The sequence below is a fragment of the Hemicordylus capensis genome, chromosome 14, assembly GCF_027244095.1.
Source record: "Hemicordylus capensis ecotype Gifberg chromosome 14, rHemCap1.1.pri, whole genome shotgun sequence".
NCBI lineage: Eukaryota > Metazoa > Chordata > Lepidosauria > Squamata > Cordylidae > Hemicordylus > Hemicordylus capensis.
Genome location: NC_069670.1, coordinates 19931009 through 19949925, shown reverse-complemented (window position 1 = coordinate 19949925; position 18917 = coordinate 19931009). Strand labels below are relative to the sequence as shown.

Here is an 18917-nt window from a genome sequence, read left to right as displayed (position 1 = left end):
ATTCTGCCCTTAGATGGTGCTTCTAATTATATCCCATCCCTATTGCCAAACTGGCTGGCATCACTGGATGTTAAGAGTGAGAAGGGGCCCTTAGAGGCCTCCAAGTCCAGCAGTGCCTGGCCACTCTTGGAAACAGGATGCTCGATAATCCTTGGTCTGATCCTGCCAGGCAACCCACACATGCAAAAGGCATACTGGATCTAGTTGGGCCATTGGCGACACTATTCTGTGTTGGTGCTCAAGGGACCCAGGAATCCGGGGAAGCACAGGTCTGCTAATTTGTGTAATTGCTCTAGAAGGATGGAGGCCTCTGGCAGGATTAGCTCCACTCGAGTTCACAGAGGGGCAACAGGGGATTAACAAGGGCGATCTGGGACACCAAGAATTAAGAGCATGGGAAGGACATGGAACAACAGTGGGCACGCACTCCGAATTCATAGCAAGGGCTGAGGAAGGCCTGGATTGACCTGGCGGCACCAGACTCCGTGGGCTTAAAGCCCGGGAAACTTTGCAGAAGAAAAGCTAGAGAGCACCACTCACTTCTTGGTCAACAATTCAGGGCACGATCCAGCAGGGATTCTCCTGCACAAAAGCCCTGCTGAAGTCAACAGGAGCTACGTATCTTGAAGCGGCTCTGAATGTCAACTTTTCAAGGATTCCCTTCAAAAATGCTTTCCCCTGTAAACCCGAGACATTTCAGCTTTTCCTGAAAAAGAACATATTCTGACCACTTGATCGTCTGGGATGTCAATTCCTTCCAAATTGTACCGTGGTGTTCGGATACTTGCTGTTCCATTGCAAAGGCGTTTAAAGTGCACTTTATTTTAAACCAGGCATTAAGTCCCATTTAAAAATCCGCTGCTTTGAGGTGGACTCTCGGCTGTCCGATTGCATTTTATAGGGTCGTGTTTTTGACAGCTGCCTTGTGCTGCTTAGAACAAGGAAAGGTGGACTACAAAAGTGAAAGGAAAGGTGGGCTACAAAAATGAAAATAAAGTCATTACAAAAAATAAAAATATTTCCAATCCTTTACAATGTGTAATGCATAATTTCAGTTTTAATTCATATTCTCTCTCTCTCTCTCTCTCTCTCTCTAGCTTCATGTTGTTCATTTCAACTCAGAGAAATATGCTAATGTGAGTGAGGCAATGCACCATCCGGATGGATTGGCCGTGCTGGGCATCTTCCTGGAGGTAAGCTTGGGGCCTGTAAATGAACCCAGAGGCATCCTACAGAAGACCCACAGGTTCCCCCTTGCCTCGTGTCTCTGCCCTTTAAAAAAACCCCACACCCATGCCTACTGTTTAATTAAAGCACTGCTTGCAGAGTTCAGTAACACCACAGCACCACCTGCAGGCAGCGTGTAAAAAAATAACCAACCAGCCAGCCAATCGCAAAACACTTCCATGCCCTCCAGCAATGCTGTCCAGTAAAGGGATGCACGCTCCAGTGAGCAGAGCTGGTCTTGTGGTAGCAAGCATGAATTGTCCCCTTTGCTAAGCAGGGTCCACTTTCCAGCCAAACCTTTGACCTACCACCTCCCCCACAACAAAGCTCAGATCCCTCTCAGTCAGGGCTAAACAACATCAGCCCTCCACCCTGGTTTCCATTTGAATGGGAGACTGTGTGTGTGAGCACTGTAAGATGTTCCGTTTAGGGGATGGGGCCGCTCTGGGAAGAGCCCCTGCCTGCTTGCATGCAGAAGGTTCCCAGTTCCCTCCCTGGCAGCATCTCCAAGATCGGGCTGAGAGAGACTCCTGACTGCAGCCCTGGAGAAACCGCTGCCAGTCTGTGCAGACAATCCTGAGCTAGATGGACCAAGGGGTCTGACTCTATATGGCAGCTTCCTATGTTCCTACTCCTTTCTTTAACCAGCCTGTGCGTTAAGCCATAGTGCCATCTGCTGGCAGTGAGAGAAAATTGTACACGGCAAAGAGCTCTGAAGGAGGCTTATTCGTAAAGTTGCTCCCCTGGCGACTGTGGTGGCGACCAGAGTGGACAACAATCCTGTGGTTGTCTTTCGTAGAATATAGGGGTTTCCCATTGCCTCCACCCGTGCAGTATGAGATTATGCCTTTCAGCACCTTCCTATATCGCTGCTGCCCTATATAAGTGTTTCCCATAGTCTGGGAAACATACCAGCGGGGATTCGAACCGGCAACCCCTGGCTTGCTAAGCAAGTCATTTCCCTGCTGCCCCATTAGGGGGCTTATTACAGGTCCTTAATCATGGCTGCATTGCTAATTGCATTGCTAACGCCTGCTAACTGAGCAAAGAGACACCTTTAAAAGTGGTGATTATCTTATCTTTAGCAGGGGGAGAGCAACTGGCCCTATCCAACCCCAGCACAGCATCCCTCCAGTGCCTGTTGCTGGTGTCTTTCTTGTGTTTCTTTGTAGATTGTGAGCCCTTTGGGGAGAGGGGATCATCTTATTTATTTATTATTTTTCTATGTAAACCGCTTTGAGATTTTTTTGTTGATGAGCAGTATATGAATATTCATAGTAGCAGTAGCGTCTAACAATTCAATTACCTTTCTAACAGAGAGGGCTAAATACCAGCTCATTTCCTCTTGCTGCTTTCCAGAACGCTGTTGCAAGGCCAGCAATTTCCTCTTCCTTGACATCTTTCCTTAAAAGCCACTTCGCAGTCAAACCTTTGGCCTACCCCCCTACTTCTCCCCCCACGACAAAGCTCAAATCCATCTCAACCAGGGCTAAACAACATTGACCCTCCAGCTGTTTGGGGACTACAACTCCCAGCATCCACCCAGCCAACGTGGTGGCCAAGAGTAATGCATGAGGGGAGCTGTAGGCCAACATCTGCAGGAGGGCCAAAGTTGGGCAGCCACACTCTGAACTCATTTGCTCACATGAAATCCCCTTTAGGAACACAGGAAGCTGCCATATACTGAGTCAGACCCTTGGTCTATCTAGCTCAGTATTGTCTTCACAGACTGGCAGCGGCTTCTCCAAGGTTGCAGACAGGAGTCTCTCTCAGCCCTGTCTTGTTGATGCTGCCAAGGAGGGAACTTGGAACCTCCGGCATGCAGATGCTCCTCCCAAAGCAGCCCCATCCCCTGTGGGGAAGGACTTGAGGTGCTCACATGCAGTCTCCCATTCAAATGCAATCCAGGGCAGACCCTGCTTAGCAAAGGGGGCAATTCATGCTTGCTACCACAAGACCAGCTCTCTAAGGTTTTGGTCACCTTGCTGCTTCTTCTCCCTTTTCCTTTGTCACCGCTCCACTGTTGCCATGTATATTGCAAGCTCCTTGGGGCAGCGATCCCTCAAACATTTTTATTTATTTATTAGGAAATGGATATACCACCTGACTCCAAAGGCATTGTAGGAGCTGCAGAAATACATAAGCAACAGTCATTAGAACAGCCCTGTTGAATCAGGCCCAAGGAAGCCCCTCTACTCCAGCATCCTGTTTCCCACAGTGGCCCACCAGATGCCTCTGGGGAGCCCACAGGCAAGAGGCGAGGGCACGCCCTCTCTCCTGCTGTTGGTACTCAGAGGCATCCTGCCTTTGAGCCTGGAGGTAGCCTATAGTAATCAAGACTCATAGCCACTAATAGACTTGTCTTCTATGAATTTGTCGAAGTCCCTTTTAAAGCCATCCAAGCTTGTGGCTATCACCACATGCTGGTGGCAAAGAATTCCATTGAATAATTATTTACTATGTGCAAAAGTACTTGCTTTTGTCAGTCCTAAATTTCCTGGCAATCAGTTTTATAGGGTGACCCCTGGTTCTGGTGTTGTGAGAGTGGGAGGATAAAACTCTCTCCACGCTCTCCACACCATACGTAATTTTATAGATCTCTGTCATGTTTGTCCTCAGTTGCCTTTTTTCTAAACTAAAAACACCCAGATGTTGTAGCCTGGCCTCATAAGGAAGGTGCTCTATTTATCATTGTATCTATCTATCTATCACATTTTTATACCGCCCAAAACGTGAGTTCTCTGAGCGGTTTACGAAACAATAAAAACCAATAAAAGGATTAACACATTAAAATTTTAAATGTTAAAACTATTAAAACACAATTAAAACACAGTTAAAACAATGTCTAATTAACATTTAATTCGACAATGTCTAATTAACATTAGACATCATAATGTCTAATTAATATTAGACATTAATTAGACAATGTCTAATTAACATTAGACATTAGGCACCTGATCACCTTGGTTACTTTCTTCTGCACCTTTTCCAGGTCTCTAATGTCCTTTTTGAGATATGGTTCCCAGAGCTGAACACAGTACTCCAAATTTAGCTGCCCCATCATTTTGTATAAGGGCATTAGAATATCAGCCGTTTCATTTTCAGTCCCCTTCCTCATGATCCCTAGCATGGAACTGGCCTTTTTCACAGCTGCCGCACACCGAGTCAAGACTTTCAACAATCTGTCCACCACGACCCCAAGATCCCTCTCCTGGTCAGTCACCGACAGCATCAGTGTATGCGTGAAGCCGAGGTTTTTTGCCCCAATGTGCATCACTTTACACTTACTTACATTGAACCACATTTGCCACTTTGTCGCCCACTCACCCAGTTTGGAGAGATCCTTTTGGAGCTCCTCAAAGTCTGTTTTGGATTTCACTACCCTAAGTAGCTTAGTGTCATCTGCAAAGTTGGCATCCTTGCTGCTTACCTCAACCAAGTTCATTTATGAATAAGCTAAAAAGCACAGGTACTGTACCAATATAGATCCCTGGGGGACCCCACTTCTTAATTCCCTCCATTGTGAAACTGTCCATTTATTCCCACCTGTTCATCTGTTTCCTGTCCATCAACCAGTTATCTATCCACAACTGAACCTGTCCCCTTAACCCATGACTGCCAAATTTACTCAAGAGCCTTGATGACGAATTGTATCAAATGCTTTTTGAAAGTCCAAATATAAGACAACTGGATCACCTTTATTCACATGTCTATTGACACTCTCAAAGAACTCCAAGAGATTAGTAAGTCATAGGAACATAGGAAGCTGCCATATACTGAGTCAGACCATTGGTCCATCTAGTTCAGTATTGTCTTCACAGACTGGCAGTGGCTTCTCCAAGGTTGCAGGCAGGAATCTCTCTCAGCCCTATCTTGGAGATGCTGCCAGGGAGGGAACTTGGAACCTTCTGTTCTTCCCAGAGCGGCTCCATCCCCTTAAGGGGAATATCTTACAGTGCTCACACTTCTAGTCTCCCTTTCATATGCAACCAGGGTGGACCCTGCTTAGCTAAGGGGACAAGTCATGCTTGCTACCACAAAACCAGCTCTCCTCTCCTAAAGTCAAGACTTGCCTTTGTAGAAACCATGTTGGTTCTCCTTCAGAATGCCCTGTTCTTCTGAGTGTTTAACAATTTTATCCTTAAGTATTTTTTCCATCAATTTACCTGGGACAGACATTAAGTTAACTGGCCTGTAATTTCCTGTACCCCATCAAGTCCCTTTTTGAAAATTGGTGTTACATTGGCTATGTTTCAGTCCTCTAGAACAGAGGCTGATTGTAGGCACAAGTTACATATTTTTGTTAAGAGATCAGCAATTTCACATTTGAGTTATTTTAGAATTCTTGGATGGATGCCATCCAGCCCTGGTGATCTGTTAATTTTCCAAGACAGTTTAGAACACCACTTGTCACCTCTGTTTGACTCAGTTCTTCGGCCTCCATCCCCATGAAGCTCAGTTCAGAAGCGGGTATACACTCAGTATCCTCTGCCATGAAGACAGATGCAGAAAACTCATTCAGCTTCTCTGCAATCTCCATATCCTCCTTAATGATCCCTTTCACTCCCTCATCATCTAATGGTTCAAGTGCCTCCCTGGCAGGTTTTCTATTGCTGATATATTTAAAGACAATTTTATTATTCCCCTTGATGCTTTTAGCTGTATGTTCCTCAAACTTTCTTTTTGGATCCCTTATTAGTCATAATAGGACTCTCATCTAACTCTCAGTAATAATATGAAAACTTGTTGTTGACATGCCCACTGGCAGAGGAGGAGATGCATCCAGCCTGGGTAAGGAGAGGCAGGCAAGCTCCAGATTTTTGGCCATGTCCTAGCAAAGCAAGGTGGAGAGCTGGTCTTATGGTAATAAGCATGAATGGTCCCCTTTGTTAATTAGGGTCTGCCTTGGTTTGCATTTGAATGGGAGACTACATGTGAGCACTGTAAAATATTCCCCTCAGGGGATGGGGCTGCTCTGGGGAGAGCACTTGCATGCTTACATGCAAAAGGTTCCACATTCCCTCCCTGGCAGCATCTCCAGATAGGGCTGAGAGAGACTCCTGACTGCAACCTTGGAGAAGCCGCTGCCAGTCTGTAGGAGGTGTGGACAATGACCAGAGGTGGAGAAACGTTGGCTCAGCTTATCAGACAGACAAAATATTTTACTCGTCAAGCTATGTTGGTACAATGCTGATCAGGACTTTTCCCCACTCGTCAGGCATCATTTTTCACTTGTCACAGACTAGTAGCCTAGTGGGTTTCTGCAGCCTTGATTGTGCACGGTGGGACAAGCACACTCCAGCCAGAGTCTGTCCTCAGCTTTTTAGCAAGGCAGGGGGAAAAGCCACCCTACGCCACTTCCATCATTCACTCCGCCTCCTACCTTAATGTTTCCAAGCACACGGCCACCAATCAGGGGTGCCCCTGCTCCGCTACGCAAGCCGGGCCCTCCTCCGACCCTGACGGCAGCCATGTGAGTGAGCCGAGAATAAACAAAACCTGAGCCCTCTTCTTTCTTCATTGTGTGTGGCAGGTGGGCAAGATGGAGAACCCTGCCTACAACAACATCTTCAACCAGGTGGACAAGATCCAGTATGCAGGTGATGCCTGTGTCTTGACTTATATGGGTGGGCAGGTTGTAGGAGTTGGAAAGAGGATTTGAAAGGAATGACTGAGATCGTTGCAGGGCAGAGAAAGGAAACGGGGTGGGGAGAACTGAGATGGAACCTCTGGATGTACTGTTTTATCATCAAGTGTTATTAGAAGGGAATCTAGAAGTGAATCTGGAACACTTCCTCAATGAAAAGAGGGACAGAACCTCAACACTGTAAGGGATTGCTGGCCAAACCATGACACTGACACACACCATGCAGCAAGTATATGTATGCATTTCCTCTGCAATCACATGCCTACTTTTGGCTGAAGCTATCCTAGCAAAAGCATAATCATAGGTGCATGCAGATATAAGTGCTGGTTATCACCTTTAAAAGCTTGAATGGCTTAGGCCTGGGTTATCCGAGAAAGCGTCATCTTAGGCCTGGGTTACCCAAGATTAAAGGTAAAGTGTGCCATCAAGTCGATTTCAATTCCTGGCGCCCACAGAGTGCTGTGGTTGTCTTTGGTAGAATACAGGAGCGGGTTACCATTGCCTCCTCCCGCACAGTATGAGATGATGCCTTTCAGCATCTTCCTATATTACTGCTGCCCAATACAGTAGCAGCGGGGATTTGAACTGGCAGCCTTCTGCTTGTTAGTCAAGCACTTCCCTGGTTGCCATGTTCTTTTCAAATCCAGGTACATAAGTTGCGTATTATGCAAACTGGCTTGAAAATGATTTTTGAGCAGAATAGTGATTGCACACTTTGCTCCATAACTCCACTTCTACAAAGGCTTAGCTTTTCTTTCTTTTAAAAAATGAAAGCTGAAATCTGGGCGAATCTGGGTGGGATAAGCAATCTGGGTGAAACCCGGAATTTTGTGGGGCATGGCAACTCTATCCAAGATCCCCACCTCTCATTAAGATCATCAGGAGGGGTCTATCTTCAGGTGCCACCGGTTCATCTGGTGACCACTTGGGATCGGGCCTTCTTGGTTATTACCTCTAGGTTGTGGAACGTGCTTCCCGTGGGTATAAGAGGTTTATTATCTCTGAAGGCCTTCAAAAGAGCCATGAAAAGGCCCATCTCTTCAGCCTGGCTTTTCAGAACTTTTAAATCGTTTCAATGGTTTTTAAATGAGTTCTGCGTCAATATTTTGACTGGTTTTATGTTCAGTATTTTCAAGGGTTTTGTTGATGGTGAACCGCCCGGAGCCGTTTTTGAATGGGCGGTATATTCATGAAACTAAACACAAAATGAAATGGAATGAAATGAGCAGCCTCTAGAGGCACAATATGCCTTCCCGCCTTCCCAGAGAGATAGTTTAGAGGAGGAAGCTGAATTCTAAAGAAGGACAAGGCGAGAGCTAACACAAAAGGCAGAAATAGGAAAATGGGTCAGAAAACCCCTGGCAAATAGCAGTAAGTAACTGGGAAGCACGTGGGAGCACAACAGGTATGCTCAATACCACAACACCAACTCTCCTCCCTAACCTCCTGTGGCAAAAACATCCCTCGAGGATTGGGCGGGGGACACACACACACACACTCACAGTGTATACAAATTAAAACTAATCATTGTCCACAAAAGAACAAGTTTTGTATATGGGCATGTCATTCTCGCTGTCTCTTCCTGACCTAAACAAACCCTAAACTCGCCAGGCGAAGAAGACACCGTCTCGCCCTTCAACATCCGCAACCTGCTCCCGGAACATTTGGGTCACTATTTCCGCTACAACGGATCGCTGACAACTCCTCCCTGCTACCAGAGTGTGCTGTGGACTGTCTTCCACCAGCCGGTCCAGATCTCCGCTGCCCAGGTATCCCATCAGCCATTGGGTTGCAAATCCTGCCCACCCTTGCAAGGCTGGGGACGCGGGTGTCGAAGAAAGGGCAGCGCATCCCAATGAACTCCGTCCGAGCAGATATGGGGCATTTCTGTGCAAGACTCTTACATTGGTTTCATACATTTAAGCGTCATGGCTCCCTCCAAAGCATCCCGGGAAGTTTGCTGCGGGCACTGGGAATCCTCTGCCAGATATCTCCTGACCCCAAAGAACCACAGTTCCTTGGGGCGAGTGGCTAATAATGTAACCAGTTTCCAGCCTCTACTCTAGGAACATAGGAAGCTGCCTATAGGAACAGCCTATAGGGACAACCTATAGGATCAACCAATTGAGCTGGTTGTTCTGATGGAACGACCCTGTTCCAAATGCCATTTTGGAATCCAAAATGGTGCTTGGAATTGGCTTGGAATGTTCCACCTTTCAATGGGTTGTTCCAAGCTTGGAACCGCCCACCCTCCATTTAGAGGTGTTCTGTTCACAGCGCAGAATACTCAACATGGCCCATTTCAATACCAGAATTTCATCCCTAGGAAAAAGTTTTACACGCACAAGAAGTACTCTAAACTTTTAGCAATGTTGTTATTGGAATGAAAATGGGCAGGAATGCCAAAGTACAAGGAGTTTTTCATTGTTACCCTAACCCTTTCCTCTGTGCAAACATGACTGCAATTTTACCCTAATCGTTTTGGGGTGGAGATTTTTAAAAAAGGGGTGATCACACAGCAAGCTGTCAGTGGGGCAATGCTATCCCCTCTTCTCCATCTCTAGCAGGATAGATGTTGCCCAAAAAACATTTTGAGCATTTGTCCCCCAAGACGGTGCCAACAGCTAAAATCAGTGGGTCTGACTCATGGAATAATTGCCTTTCTGAAGGTTTTTGTGCTACTCTGCTGGAGTTTTGCCCTCGAATCCCTGATCTATAGCAACTCCGATGCAGATCGATACTCAGATATGTAGGTTATCCTGCAATATGGCCCCTGAACTGCCATTTTGCACCCGGGTGTGATTATGATTCTAGTGAGATCCAGAGAAGGTCCTGTACACCTGAACTCTGCCCACCCCATAATATTGGCTCCCCCATGAAACACAGGTGGAAGATGCGTGTCTGCGCTTAGTGAAAATTTCCCTTTCCTCCTGCTGTTCCAGATAGAGAAGTTGCAGAAAAGTGTTTACTCTTCAAAAGCCGGCTCAAGTACTCCACAGTCCTTAGTGGATACCTTCCGGCACCCACAATTATTGAACGGCAGAGTGGTCTTCTCTTCATTCCCAGCCGGTGCGTAGACCAAGGGGGTTTGCATAGGAAGCTGTGGGGAGGCTGGGATGTGGGGAGAACGGCTCAGAACTATGCCCATTCAGAGCAGTGGAATTTGCTCATGAGATTTCGGTTGGAAGACAGCCCTATTTAGAAATGATGTTGAGCATTCATTTGAGGGTACAGTGTACACAGGTACAAATCTGTGTACACAGGTTCAGTCATTCACATGTTCTGTTGAACACAGGCACAGAGGTGCACTTCCTGTCTGCACCATGCCCAGCTTCACTTTAGAAATGAACATGGGTACAGTCACACACCCGCAGACTAGCACTTGGTATGGTTGCAATGAAGGCCTTGGAAAGGCTAATGAGATGCCGTGATGTGTCTACAACTGCAAATATTAAAATCGTTTGGACCATGGTTTTCCCCGTGACACCCTATGGATGAGAAAGCTGGACTTTGAAGAAGCAAGACAGAAAAAGCATTGATGCTTTTGAGCTTTGGTGTTGGAGAAATATGCCACAGACTAGTACTTGGTAGGGTAGCAATGAAGGCCCTGGAAAGGATGTACTTGGTAGGGTAGCAATGAAGGCCCTGGAAAGGATATTGAGATGTTGTGATGTGTCTGCACCTGGTCTTGGGGTAGCAAGCATGACTGTTCCCCTTAGCTAAGCAGGGTCTGCCCTGGTAGAAATGAAAGGGAGACTAGAAGTGTGAGCACTGTAAGAGATTCACCTCAGGGGATGGAGCCGCTCTGGGAAGAGCTTCTAGATTCCAAATTCCCTCCCTGGTATCATCTCCAAGAGAGGGCTGAGAGAGATTCCTGCCTGCAGCCTTGGAGAAGCCGCTGCCAGTCTGTGAAGACAATACTGAGCTAGATGGACCCAGGGTCTGACTCAGTATATGGCAGCTTCCTAGGTTCCTAAAGATTAGAATCATTTGGACCATGGTTTTCCGTGTGACACTCTATGGATGCAAAAGCTGGATTTTGAAGAAGCAAGATAGAAAAAGCATTGATGCTTTTGAACTTTGGAGCTGGAGAAGACTTTTGAGGAGACCATGGGCAGCCAGGAAAACAAACCAATGGATCCTAGAACAAATCAATCCAGAATTTTCACTCGAGGCACAAATGACCAGGCTCAAACTATCATACTTCGGACACATTATGCAAAGATCCAGCTCCCTTGAGAAGTTCATCATGCTGGGGAAAGTTGAAGAAAAGAGAAGAGGATGACCAGCAGCCAGGTGGATGGACTCGATGACGACAGCAATGAATGCACCACGGAGAGACCTTGAAGGCCAAGTTGAAGACAGATTATCATCCTGGAGAGAATCTATCTGTGTGGCTGCTAAGAGTCGAAACTGACTTGATGGCACTAAATCAATCAATCAATCAATCTTCAGCATGCAAACATGCAGATGCTCTACCACTGAGTTACCGCCCCATCCCCTAAGGGAATATCTTACAGTGCTTGCATGTGGCCACCCATCCAAATGCAAATGCAAACCAAGGCAGGGCCTGCTTAGCAAAGGGACCAATTCATGCTCACTCACTCAGCCCTCCTCCTCCTCATGATTTTCATTTCTCTGCTTTTGAAGGCTGAGCTGTTTCTCCAAGAGTTGCACTGCCCATGCACAAGATTACATCAGGTGTTCAGATTTCCAGTGCTGCAATGCTTTCCGCTTTCACAAAGCCTGTGTCCAAACACCCTTTAGAAGTGGCTTCAGAGCATTTTTGCATATGGGGTGCAAAGCAGCTCTTATATTCACACCAGGTTTGTAATGCAAAAGTATAACCTAGGTTGGCCAGAAAGCTCATTTGCATTACAAATGCCCCCTCCTCCAGTTTCTCTTGTAGACATTACTATAAATAGCAAGACAGAGGCTCAAAGGCAATGTAACCTGTGCTTTTTAAAAATATGCAATCCTGCTGCATACATGGAAGTAAGCTCCACTGGAGTAGTGGGACTGACTTCTGAGTAAGCATGCATGATTGGGCAGCAAGTTAAACAGGAGAGGCCCTCACTTAAATAAATGTTAATTAGTTGTGGGAATTTTACGTGATTAATCACAATTGCATGGGCTGACATATTTAAAAAGGTGATACTTTGTTTTTAGTCTAGGCATTCCTCATTTTGAAAGAGTCATTCCCTATTTGAATTAGAATGCCTCTTAAACTTTATTCAGTTTCACTTCTTTACATTGGGCTATTTCACAAGGGCTTGTTAAGGCTCAGTGTCTTTGAGACTGGGTGGACTTATTTTCTTTCTTTTTTGAATGAGGGATTGGAGAGGCAGCCTCCTATGAAAGCGGCAGACTAAATGTCTTAATTTCACTTTCTCTTTTGTTTAGGGCCTTCTGGATACTCTGCAGGTACTGATCTCTTGCTCATTCAATGGGATTGTTGGTGGGAGGAGGTTCCGCAGGCAGATAGCTTTACTATGTTAAGTAGGGTGGTGGAATATTCCTATTCCTAGAGGCTGATAGCCTGATTTAAAAACCCACAAACCAGTAAAACATTCATAGGCAACGTAGATAACAGATGTATAAGCAATGTCCATGAATCCTTTAAAAGTTCAAACGTGGCCAATGGTTAATCATCAAAGCCCTGCTGAAAGAAATGAGTCTCGAGTGCCCATCTAAACGCAAGAAGAAAAGACATCTGGTGGATCGATGTTCCAAAGAAAAGACCCCGTCTCTCCTCCTCGCCCAAGTATCTCTAGTGGTGATGGGATATCTAGCTGATCTTATGGGTCAAGCTGGTTTATAGGAGAGATAATTGTCTTTTATTGAGGATGTTATGCTTTTATATTAAGCCACCCAGAGCACCAGTGTGCTGGAAGGGAAGGATACAAATATTTTAGGTGTTTAAATTGAAGTAGGGACCAGACAGGACACGACGGGCCTTGTGGGACTGGGGGCAGATTAGGAATGTGACCCCAAGATGCAGGGAGGTTAAATGGCAGAGCTACCGCTACCGCAGCAAATATTTGTATACCACTTTTCAACAAAAGCGCTCAAAGCAGTTTACATAGATGGCTGGATAAATAAATGATGGCCCCCTGTCCCTAACAGGCTCATAATCTAAAAAAAAGAAAAGAAAATATAAGGCAGACAACCGCAACCACCACTGGAGGGATGCTGTGCTGGGGTCGGATAGGGCCGGTTGCTCTCCCCCTGTTAAATACAAGAAAACCCCCCCACTTTAAAAGGTGCCCCTTTGCTTGGTTAGCCAGGGGTGGTAGCTTCAGGAAGAGGGTAGAGTTGGCAAGGAGAGAGGAGCCCAGGCGAAGGGTAGCTGGAGGAAACTCAAATCACACAGAAGAATTCTCCAGCAGCAGCTTGAACTTTCTCACCAGCTCTGATGAGAAAGTCGGCATAGTTAAACTGTGGAATTTGCTGCCATACCACGAGTCGGTGTTGACTCCTGGCGCCCAAAGAGCCCTGTGGTTGTCTTTGGTAGAATACAGGAGGGGTTGACCATTGCCTCCTCCCGCACAGTATGAGATGATGCCTTTCAGCATCTTCCTAGATTGCTGCTGCCCGACAGAGGTGTTTGGAAACATACCAGTGGGGATCCAAACCAGCAACCTTCCTAGGCAGGTTACTTCCCCGCTGTGCCATTCGGTGGCTGCCACCCATTATGGGAGTTTTAAAAGGGGATCAGACAAATTCACGGTGAATTCAGGCCAAAAGCTACTAGGCGTGAAAGTTGTATCCGTAATTAGCACCAGAGGTGGCAAGCCCCTGACCACCAGGGACGAGGGGACACCAGTTCATGGGGGCGATTGCCCTCTTCACTCACACACACACACACACACACAGAGCCGGTGGGCTTCCCACATGCCCCTGTTTGGGTGATTGCATGGAGCAGTGGATTGAGGCTTCTTAAGAACTAGTGAGTCTGATTTTCACCAGGGACTTCTGGTCCATTTGTATTCGCACTGTACTCCTCACTGAAGAGGCCTGCTCAACCCCCCCCCCAGCTGTTTTGGGACTACAACTCTCACAATCCCCAGCCTCAGTGGCTAATCACCAGGGATTCTGGGAGTTGTAGGCCAACAGCTGCAGGAGGGCCAAAGTCAAGCAGCCTTGCGTCTATATGTTCCTTCCCTGCTTTCTGTAACTGGAGGGCATTCAGTGTTCTCAATAACAGAGATTCCCAGCTGTTGTTGACTACAACTCCCAGAATCCCGAAGCAAAAGCCATTGCAGCTGGGGATTCTGGGAGTTGTAGTCAACAAAAGCCATTGCAGCTGGGGATTCTGGGAGTTGTGGTCAACAAAAGCCATTGCAGCTGGGGATTCTGGGAGTTGTGGTCAACAAAAGCCATTGCAGCTGGGGATTCTGGGAGTTGTGGTCAACAAAAGCCATTGCAGCTGGGGATTCTGGGAGTTGTAGTCAAAATCATCTGGGAATCCCTGTTAGAGGGAACTCAGAGAGCACTGTTCAGTTCTCCTCCTAGCCTTCTACCACCTCCCCAGTTAGTTATGGCCTCCTTCTCCCCTTCCAGGTGAGATCGTCGCCATAGTTTTCGGGGTGCTCATGGGCTGCGCCGCCCTCTTCCTCACCGGATGGATTGTGGCGAAGCGAACACGGTGAGACGCAGCAGGTGGAGAAGCCCTTTCCTTCTTCCCACAGGAGGTATTGTGATGGCAGAGAGGAGAGGGGAAGTTTGAGCCCAAATGGCTTTCCCCATAGATCCATGTTGCTTTGGGTGAGGGAGGGCCCTGCATTCTTGCTGGTAAGGGGGGGATGTGGCCATAGCATCTGCTTGGCATGCAGAAGATCCCAGGTTCGACCTCTGGCAGCATCTCCAGGTGGGCCTGGGAAAGACTCCTGCCTGAAACCTTGGACAGCTGCTGCCAGTCAGTGTAGTCAATATTGAACTAGCTGGACCAAGGGTCTGACTCAGTATATGGCAGCTTCTTATGTACACAGTGCTTCCAAGTCTCCAGCCAGCCCCTGTGCTCTGGTAGCAAAAAAAATGGAGAACTGCCCCCACTGCCTTCCCAATAGAAATGGGACACACAGGTCACTCCGAGCACAAGACTGATAACAGATTTAGCTTATGTTGAAAGGCAATGAGGCTGGAGGCATATGCTCAAAATGTACATAATTTAATAATGTACATAATTTTCTTTAGCTTCTTATAATTTTCAGTTTTAATTTGAACCTAATAATTGTGGTTTTTAATCTGACTTTTTGGGTTGGAAGGGGAAATGTATATGATTTGTTTACATAGACATATATACAAAATGTGTATAATTTGGGTTGGAGGGGAAGTTTCCTCTTAAGCACTCAAAATCACCCCAATAAATCAAGGTCTAGGAGAGGAGAGCTGGTCTTGTGGTAGCAGGGATGGATTGCCCCCTCTGCTAAGCAGGGTCTGCCTTGGTTTGCATTTGGATGGGAGACTACATGTGAACACTGTAAGATATTGGGCCCACTCTGGGAAAAGCACCTGCCTGCTTGCATGCAGAGGATCCCAAGTTCCCTCCCTGGCAGCATGTCCAGACAGAGCTGAGAGAGACTCCCACCTGACTGCTTGGAGAAGCTGCTGCTGGTCTGTGCAGGCAATACTGAGCTAGATGCACCAATCTCTTGACTCGGTAGAAGGCAGCGTTCCCTCTAACAGAGATTTCCAGATGTTGTTGACTACAACTCCCATAAGCCCCAAGCAAAAGCCATTGCAGCTGGGGATTCTGGGAGTTGTAGTCCACAACATCTGGGAATCCCAGTTAGAGGGAAGCCGGGTAGGAGGCAGCTTCCTGTCCCTATGATTGGCAGGAGGCTTGTTAAGACAGAGCCTGAAGCTCTGCTTGCCGTGATCCAGTTCTAATCTTGACTGACCTCTCTTGAGGACAGAAAGAGAGGCAGTCCAGCAAGCCTTCTTGGGAAGGGAAGGGAAGGGGGCTCTAGTTACTAGACGGGAGGCTCAAGCTTGACGGTTTCTTTTTCTGTTGTTCTCTCCACACCCCAACCCATCAGGGCAAGAAGCATGCAGGATCAGAAAGGAGTCGTCTTTACCTCCTCTTCACGGCGTGCCGTTTGAGACCCGCAGATGCAACCTAGCTCAATTCTCCAAATCCTTCTCCATACCTTCCTGACTCTGACAGAAGAGTCTAAAGACTTTGTTTGGTTTTTTGCAGGGGGGGCGCGGGTGGGTGGGTAGGGCAGGCAGGATGATGGGAACCAGAGACTGTGGTAGGAACCCATCAGATCAGCCAGGATGCTCCTTCCTGCCTCTGTGAAGAAATGGCAAATAGAAACTCTCTGCTTTGTGGAAACATATTCAAAAAACCACAGCCTCTGTTGCAGGGTTGGAACTTGATTCCATGTTCTCGTTCTCTCTCTCTCTTTCTCCCCCACCGTGAGGGCCAGTTAGCAGAGGACGTGCGTGCATACACAACACACACACACAGCCCTTGGTGGCAACTTGAACGGATGGGAGCAGCTGTGTTCATTCCACCACTGTACAAATAAAAGTTTTTTCTTGCCCCAATTGCTGCATCCTGCTTTACCTTTGGGGAAGGTAGCGAATCAGGAAATTTAGGACTGACACAAGGAAGTCCTCCTTCACTCGGCGCATGATCAATCTGTGGAACTCACTGCCACAGGATGTGGTGATGGCCACCAGCTGGAATGGCTTTAAAATCTGGTGGGGGAAAGTAGATTGCAGCCAGCTAATCTCCCTTGAAGGCAGGCTGGCTTGCATGGTGCTGAGCTTTGCTTATTTATGCTTTGCTTGTTCAGGATTAGTGCTAAGGGGCCCTGCTGGGGTCTGTCACAGCCGGTCAGCTTAGATGGCCCTGACTAGAGTTATTTCATAATCTCTTCCAAATCCAACCCCACACCCTTCTACAAGCAGGAGATTCTTAAAGCCTGAGAGCGGTGGGATTCTGGGAGAAACTTTTGGCATTGGCTTGCGAGATCTTATGCCATGTGGAGGCTTCTGGGATGCCAGAGGCCCGGCTGTTGGCCAGGCACCAGCAGAGCATGTACTTCCTGGGACACGTCTGCTGGTCCTCTTGGGAGCTGATCTTGAGAGAGGATCAGCCCCACTAAGCTTCTTGAGTAAACAGTTTGGGAATGCATAATCCTAGCGGATAAAGGGCAAACAACAACAACAAATTGCAGGCAAGAGGAGGTGATCATGTAGAAGGCAGCAAGGTTTGCTTGGCAAGAGGACGCCAGATAAGAGAACTGGTCTTGTGTGGCAGCGATCTGTGGAATTCTCTGCCACAGCATGTGGTGATGGCCACCAGTTAGGATGGCTTTAGATACATTCATGGAGGATGGGGCTACCAGGCTGGTGGCTATAGGCCACCTCCAGCCTCAGAGGCAGGATGCCTCCAAATACCAGTTGGAGGGGTGCAACAGCAGGAGAGAAGGCCTGTGGGCTTCCTGTAGACTGGTGGGCTTCTATGGACTTCTGGTGGGCTACTATGGGAAACAATGCTGGGCTAGGTGGGCCTTGGGCCTGATCCAGCAGGGCTGTTCTTATGTGCATTAACTGTCCCTCTTGCTGAGCAGGGCCCCCCTTGGTTTGCATTTGGATGGGAACCTGCCTATGAGTGCTGTAAGAGATCCCCCTTGAGGGATGGGGATGTAGCTCAGTGGTGGAACATCTGCTTTGCAGGCAGAAGGTCCGGGATTCCCTCCCTGGCAGCATCTCCAGGTAGGGCTGGGAAAGACTCCTGCCTGAAACCTCAGAGAGCTGCTGCCAGTCAGAGCAGACAATACTGAGCTAGACAGACCAAAGACATGACTCAATATAAGGCAGCTTGACGTGTGTGTGCGTGTGTGTGTGCATGCAGGCCTCCTATCTATAAAATGGAATTATCTATGGAGCATGCAAGATAAACTGTAAGTGCAAGAGGCTGGAGGCACCCAAATGCCATTTGCAGAGACGTGGAGCTATCATTAGGGATGCTATGAAATTCCACACCAGCCACCAACACAGTGCTTCCTGGATCCCAGCGGAGAGTTCCGACTATAACGGGAAGGAATGGTGCTTTTGGTTCCCTCTCCCTGCAGCAACAGCCTTGGAGTATGTGAGGGTGCGGGGCGGCAGCCTGATAATCCCCAAGCTGTGCCCCGAGGATGTGGCTCAAGCTAAAGACCCCATTCTCTCCCTGTAGGAGGCCCCAGAAAGAGGCCTGGCAGCACCAGATTCCTCTGCCCATGTGCAAAGCGGGCTGTGCCATCCGCTCAGATCGCTTCTGTTCTCTGCCAGCGCTTTGAGGAGCTAGAGGATGTTCGTTCCTCTCCCCTCTGGTTATTTAATGCACCTCGGCCACTTAAGAACAGCCCCGGCGTCACCAGTCCTGCAAAAGCCATCTCCTCTTTTACCCCACAATGTGGTAGCCACGGGATACGCCCCAGGATTCGAAAATACGCCCCAGTAGCTGAAAGGGTGGTGGATCTCCCCTATACTGGGAGAAACCTTTTGCGCCGGCTTGCGAGAGCTCGTCCATGAGGATGGTTCTGGGATGTGGAAGGCCTGGCTGCTGGCCATGCACACCTTGTTATGAGGGAGAAGCCCTTTGGGGCGCTGCACCACGAGGTTGATATGAAGAGGTTGAAGGCTCAAGGAGATGTTTTTAAAAAAGGATAGATGCTTCGGAAAGAAAAAAAGCCCCCACATCTCACAACAGCGGAGCCAGTAAATTACTACCTGGATCCCATTAAATTATTACCTGGATCCCATTACTATTACTATCCATTACCTGGATCCCATTACTATTACTATCCATTACCTGGATTACTATTACTAGTAAATTACTACCTGGATCCCAGCAAATTATTACCTGGATCCCAGACTAGCGTTTCCCCCCCCCAAGTTCTTTGATACTATGAAATCAGAAAGTCTTAAATTCAGAGTCCTATGGGCTCCGATTACGGTGGAAAAACGGCTGCATCCATTAAGCCAAGACTCAAGATGATGGAGCTGCTCCGTCCCATTCTCATCTGAAAGTCACCATTTGTGT

At 47.6% G+C, this 18917-nt stretch overlaps 1 protein-coding gene across 6 annotated transcripts in view; it reads left to right on the top strand.

Moving 5' to 3' along the window:
• CA14 (carbonic anhydrase 14) overlaps positions 1–16429 on the top strand; it is a 32003-nt gene extending 15574 nt beyond the window's left edge. For 2 of the 6 annotated variants that reach the window (XM_053277582.1, XM_053277586.1), the window contains 7 exons: positions 1098–1193; positions 6761–6827; positions 8486–8643; positions 9817–9943; positions 12278–12298; positions 14438–14522; positions 15916–16429. In XM_053277582.1, the coding sequence (XP_053133557.1) occupies positions 1098–1193; positions 6761–6827; positions 8486–8643; positions 9817–9943; positions 12278–12298; positions 14438–14522; positions 15916–15979 (618 nt within the window). In that variant the 3' untranslated portion in view covers positions 15980–16429. Of the gene's footprint in view, positions 1–1097; positions 1194–6760; positions 6828–8485; positions 8644–9816; positions 9944–12277; positions 12299–14437; positions 14569–15915 lie in introns of all 6 variants that reach the window. The other 4 variants (XM_053277584.1, XM_053277585.1, XM_053277583.1 and 1 more) reach the window with 4 other exon arrangements.
• The last annotated feature ends 2488 nt before the right edge of the window (positions 16430–18917 follow it).